Source organism: Gadus chalcogrammus, chromosome 20 (genome assembly GCF_026213295.1).
Source record: "Gadus chalcogrammus isolate NIFS_2021 chromosome 20, NIFS_Gcha_1.0, whole genome shotgun sequence".
In the NCBI taxonomy this organism is placed as follows: Eukaryota; Metazoa; Chordata; class Actinopteri; order Gadiformes; family Gadidae; genus Gadus; species Gadus chalcogrammus.
In genome coordinates this window covers 11,975,730-11,981,529 of record NC_079431.1, presented here as the reverse complement: position 1 = coordinate 11,981,529, position 5,800 = coordinate 11,975,730, and the positions used below count along the sequence as shown (strand labels likewise).

General features: G+C 40.9%; 1 protein-coding gene across 1 annotated transcript; it reads left to right on the top strand.

Moving 5' to 3' along the window:
* Positions 1 to 518: 518 nt before the first annotated feature.
* On the top strand, positions 519 to 2,507 carry LOC130373757 (FUN14 domain-containing protein 1-like). Its single transcript, XM_056580389.1, has 5 exons — positions 519 to 540; positions 1,623 to 1,779; positions 1,890 to 1,965; positions 2,055 to 2,183; positions 2,376 to 2,507. The coding sequence occupies exons 1-5, from the start codon at positions 522 to 524 to the stop codon at positions 2,451 to 2,453; spliced, it is 459 nt and encodes a 152-aa protein (XP_056436364.1). The 5' UTR covers positions 519 to 521; the 3' UTR covers positions 2,454 to 2,507.
* The last annotated feature ends 3,293 nt before the right edge of the window (positions 2,508 to 5,800 follow it).

Below are 5,800 nucleotides of genomic sequence, written 5' to 3'. Positions count from 1 at the left end.
TTGCCATTTTAGAGTTTTACGGGCGGCTAGGAGGACCTGTCATTGCTGCTATATTTGCAATTTCAGCGTCCCAATTCAATATTAACTTTAAAGTGTTAACAATATTACGTGTTGTCGACGATCGAAACACTTTCTAACCGCAGATGTATAATAGCCATCTAATACGTCTCTCTCTCTCTTCCTCTCTCTCTCTCTCTCTCTCCTCTCTCTCTCTCTCTCTCTCTCTCTCTCTCTCCTCTCTTCTCTCTCTCTCTCTCTCTCTCTCTCTTCACTCTCTCTCTCTCATATCTATATATATCTGATGGTCAATATCTCTCACTTTATAATACAAACCACTTTAAATACATGGACAAATACTGTTTGAATGCCCTTATAAATGCTGAAGGCATGATCATGTAGCCCTTTGGTATTTGACTGGCAAAATACATGCAAATGACGCCTTGCGTTGTGCAGTCCTCGGTACCATAGGGGGCAACGGAGGACACTGCGCTGTCACAACACCAAGGATCACTGAATACCAAATGGCGAGCCGCGAGAAGGGCAAGTATATGAACTAATAATAACTTATTCTATATCGCACAGGGCGTTTGCGGTAACAGTTCACTAACCTTAGGAAAAGTAGATTACTGATTTGTTGAAACATTTGGGATATTGAGTCACTTGGGCTCTCCTATCGCGGTCCTCGTGCATTTGACCATCCCTTCCCGGGCAGTAGTTTTAATTTCGTCCTAGTTATTGTCAACTAGTTAGGCCTCGGAGTAGCCAAGAGGAGTCCACACTATTGCTCCCACACAGAAAAGATTACACAATAGCTATGATGTTTCGTCATTATTCTTTACTGATGTCATCCAAAACCATATTAATCTGATCGGGCCGTTCAAAGGGAAGTTTAGGGCTCATATAAAATACAACCGCAGAGAACTCTGAAGCTGTGTGGAACAAACAGGCTGGAATGCACAATTAAATAGGCCTGTTATTTGCCTTGACCGGCCCAACACATTCGATGCTGTGAAAAATACAGATATTATTTTATTATTACTACATATATATGTTTACTATATGTGGCCGTTTCCGAATGGGAAGGAACTGGAAGCATGCTCAACAGATCTCAGCAGAGTCTGGCGCAGTCAAAAAAAATGGTACTTCCTATTGATGCATGTGAGGCAGACTTATTACTAAATTATCATAGTATCTATAATCCAGAATACAGCAGAGAGACTTGGATAGATAATATAGCCTACCACATACTACACTAATACTCTTGTTGATTATTGGAAAACAACTAAATGTTCCGGGCAAAGTCATTCGGGACTGGCCTACAGTTTCTTTGCTCTCCCCAACTCTTCCCCTCTGAAAATGGTTATGGAACCTGGACATGATACATGAGGAGACTATTATGATTCAACAAGAGACCCAAATATTTGACACTCACATACTGACATGGAACCGCTGTACACCTGTGCATTGTATCTCAATCAATTTCTTCGGATAACGGGACAATTGTTTGATAATGTGCTGATGATATCTGCTATTGACTACACAAATGGGCCCCAAATTAGTGTGGTGCTGCTTATAACCCCTTTTGTATGACTACTAATGAAATTCTTTGTTTTTATTTCTAGATCTTGAAGAAGAAATTTACGACAAGGTCGTAGATCTGACAGAGTATGCCAAGCGTCAACGATGGTGGAACCGTGTGTTCGGAAAAAAACAGCGGCCCTATCGCGCCGCGAAATATTCAGTTGCCACTCAGATTGCCTTAGGTGGAGCTAGTGGATGGTAAATGCACACATGTAAAGCATCGTTTTCCCACGATTTGATCAAGTGTTACCCACACTGGGTGCAGCTCGATGAATATTAACTGCATAATACATTATTTGTTGTATTAGGTGTGCAGGATATCTCTGTCAGAAGGTTGGAAAGGTTGCTGCTACGGCCGTAGGAGGAGGTCTTCTTTTGTTGCAGGTATTCAGCCACAAGACTTAAACACGTACTTTACAAATATTTATTTCCTCACTGTTATTCCCAATCACATTTATGTCTGCCTTCTACAGATTGCCAATAATACAGGATACATTCAAGTAGACTGGAAGCGAGTAGAGAAGGATGTCGACAAAGCCAAAAGACAGTTAAAGAAGAATACAGACAAAGCTGTGCCAGAACTTAACACATTTATGGAGAAGGTATTTTTTGTATCTGCCCTACAGCCAGATTTGGTCATGCTAATTGAATAATTGTGCATCAAAATGTAAACTTTTTGGCATACCACCCCAGCTTCTGCATCATTGAGATTCACCTTGGATTGTGATTACTTGTATTCTGAGACACCTATAAACAGTATTAAGATGTCAACACGTCTTTTTTTCTCTCCACAGTCCACAGATTTTGTGAAGAAAAACATTGTTGTCACCAGCGGTTTCGTCGGTGGATTCCTGCTGGGCCTAGCGTCCTAAAAGCTGTCTATCTACCTTTGTGCCCAAGAAATGCATACGGCCGTTCCATGGTCTGACAGCAAGCAACCATCGTCAGAACACCATGTAGTTATGTGCTTCTACATTAGCTGCATGTCCTTTGAATCATCTCAAGCATCTACTCTGCAATACGGATTAATGAATAATGAACATATCAAAAAATAATGTACACTCCATCTTATCACAATATCTATACTAATTGTGAAGGGCAAGGCCATGGGGAAGATTCAAACTGAACATCAGGTAAAACCTTTGTTGTCATGGTTAATCTAAATATACCACATGGAGATTTCATTCATCAGCACTTAACCCAACTCCAAAGACAATCTCTTTTCAAATTAACCAAATTGCACATAAACATAAAAGCTAATTATATATAACAGTGGAAACAAACCCATATGTTATTCAGTGGCCATATGTAAACACCCTGTTAATTTCAGACAAAACATCATGATCCATGTTACTTCCAGCGTTTGTGAATAATAAGTGTATTTAAAATATATCTTTTTTAAGCAGCTATCATATTGACTGCTGTTTTGACCTGAAGAACTAAAATGCTGCGCAATTGTCCCACTGGTATTCCAGTAATGTCGGTGTTATAATGGACAAAAAATCACTCTATTAGGTTGTGTCAAAGTAAGAAATGTAATGATGTATTCCCTTTATGAGAGCTGTATTAAGTTTCATACATATTATGTATTGAATAATATGTAGGCTTAAGATTATATTTGCCTATAAGGCCAGCCTGATTTATTTATAGTTGGTCATATTGCCTCAATGCTATGCTTCACGTGTTGAAGGTTGAAAGTGTATTTTGTAGAACATGAATGAAATAATTAAAGTTTCCAATGTACGGTTTTGTAGTTTTGCAAAGATGCTACTGACTTTATTCATATTATTGAGCCTATGCTTTTTTGCGTTGTCAAGCAAAGATCTAGTCACGTTCTTTCAATTAATCCAATTTTCATAATTTCTCACCCTTGGACGTTATTGACCAATCCGGATCAAGTAACAATCAGGCTGTGGTATACGTTTTAGAGTTATAATAGAAGGACTCTATTTAAGTTAACCCAATGTAGCTGAACAAAGCAACCATGCAACCACCACATAGTTGAGTTGTGCTTTTTTAAAGTCAGTCAAAACCTCAACCTTTTCAATCTTAGATTAGTAGTAGGAAGGAGAGATTTCAGAAGTCCCAACAATTTGACTGCTAATGGGTTGCATTACTTTTGGGGTTTGAGAAGCATGGCATTGGATGGGAGTTGATGGCTGGCCAGAAGATGCAACCAAAGTACTCTTCTTCCCTTAAGGAGGGGAAACAATGTTCCGTTATGTTGGCTTGACAACCAGATGACAACATTGTTCCATGAAGATACTCTCTTCCCAGATTCCCTAACCCTAATGCACATGTGCTGTATGCTCAATGTGATTCCTCATCCAAGTTGTATCAAATGAAATTGTTCTCTGCTGGGAGTGTTGTAGTTTTCCAATGGATGTGTGTGTGTGTGTGTGTGTTCAGGGGGGGGGGGGGGTGTCTTTGTGACTGAGGCTGTGAGTGTGTTTTTTTGTCCTTTTGTGTTGTCCTGAAGATGCCTTTCATTAAATGTCAGCCAAAAAAGTTGACGTTCAGCCACCATCTAAAGGCAATTCACTTTTCCTCAGGAAGAACAAACATTTCCCGACCTTCAACTCAAATCACTCATGTATCTCTGTTTCCCACGGCCTGTTCTGTCAGCTCAGCCATTTCAACCTTTTACTGGAGGCTGGAGGACTATCCAAAGTAGTCTCTCTCTCTCTCTCTCTCTCTCTCTCTCTCTCTCTCTCTCTCTCTCTCTTTCTCTCTCTCTCTCTCTCTCTCTCTCTCTCTCTCTCTCTCTCTCTCTCTCTCTCTCTCTCTCTCTCTCTCTCTCTCTCTCTGCCCCTCTCTTTTTCTCTCTCGCTCTCCCTCTCTCTGCCTATCTCAATATCGCTCGTATTGTATCCTATTTCTAGCCATATTCACCCTCTCCCCTAAGTCAGAATACTAACCATAAATAAATTGTGAACATTTATAAAAAATATTTAATGAAAAACGAGGCTTCATTTATAATGTCATGGTAGGTAGGCTACATGTCTCTAGCGTTGCTCATTGTAGAGCCAGCCTGACCATGTCGAGCTCCACCCTCTCGACCTAGTCCAACTGATTGGGTTTTATGCTAGTCAATCAACCGAGTTATGGTATGATAAGGTTGAGGGTTTATGGTTGGGTTTAGATGTTATAGTTATGGTTATGGCTATATGGTTAAGGTTACGGTTGTGGTAAGGTTTAGGGAGCTACGGTTATGGTTAGGGTTATATTATGACTATATAGGTAGTAGAACCAAGCAGGTTTCCAGTACTGATCAACCAGTTCTACCAAATTGTAGGAGCAAGTTGGGAGAGGGCCTGGAAGTGCACCGGGATGCGGCTGGACCTAGAGGTGGAGCTGGAATAGGCCAAGCTCCACTCAGCAGTGAGCAGCCTCCACATGTATTTCTGTTTATATTGCTTGCATTAAATATATATGACCACTAAGGGGCAGTGAGAGTTAAGAAAATCAGTGTCTGGTACTAGAACAGCAGGTGCCAATGACCCAAAAATGATGTACTTTGTTTTCGATAAGAAAGAATGTCTTCCACGATCTTAAGTAGGAAAATAGTACTATGGTAATAATATATAATGGTAGTACTAGTTGGCATTGCTAAACCTGCTGGCAGCTGAGAATTCATCTCATGCCAACACCAGCTCCATCCTGAAGCCTCTGTAATTTTGTGCATCCACCTTGGACCAACTTCCAAGCCCCTCCTGCCAAGGTGAGGGTCAGATCTCATTAATAAAACCAACATAGGCCAATATAAAACCATCTGCTCTAACCGACACACAGCCGATAGTAGTTCAAAATATATAGTAGGCCCTCTGTCATGGTCTGTCTGTTTCCTTGTCTTGTTTTGGTGTGTTTCCTGTTTTACTTTGGTATCTGTCTTGTTTCAGCTGTTACTCGTTGCGTGCCCTGTGTGTGTTTGGTATTTAAGCCCTTGTCATGCCTTTGTTCCTGGTCGGATCATTGTAGTTCGTGCTGAGTTGTGTCCTGTGTACCTGTGTTCCCGGTGTTCCTGTGTTACCCGCGTCACCCGTATTCCTTGCCTTTTGAGTTAATAAATTATCCTTTTGCCCAAACTGTCTGCGATTGGGTCCTACCTGCCTGCCACCCGCTAACCGTGACACCCTGACTACAAATATTGAACCATTTCACAGAGCACCATATCCACAAATTCAGCACCATTCATTGTCGGAAAAAGGGACAGCAAGTT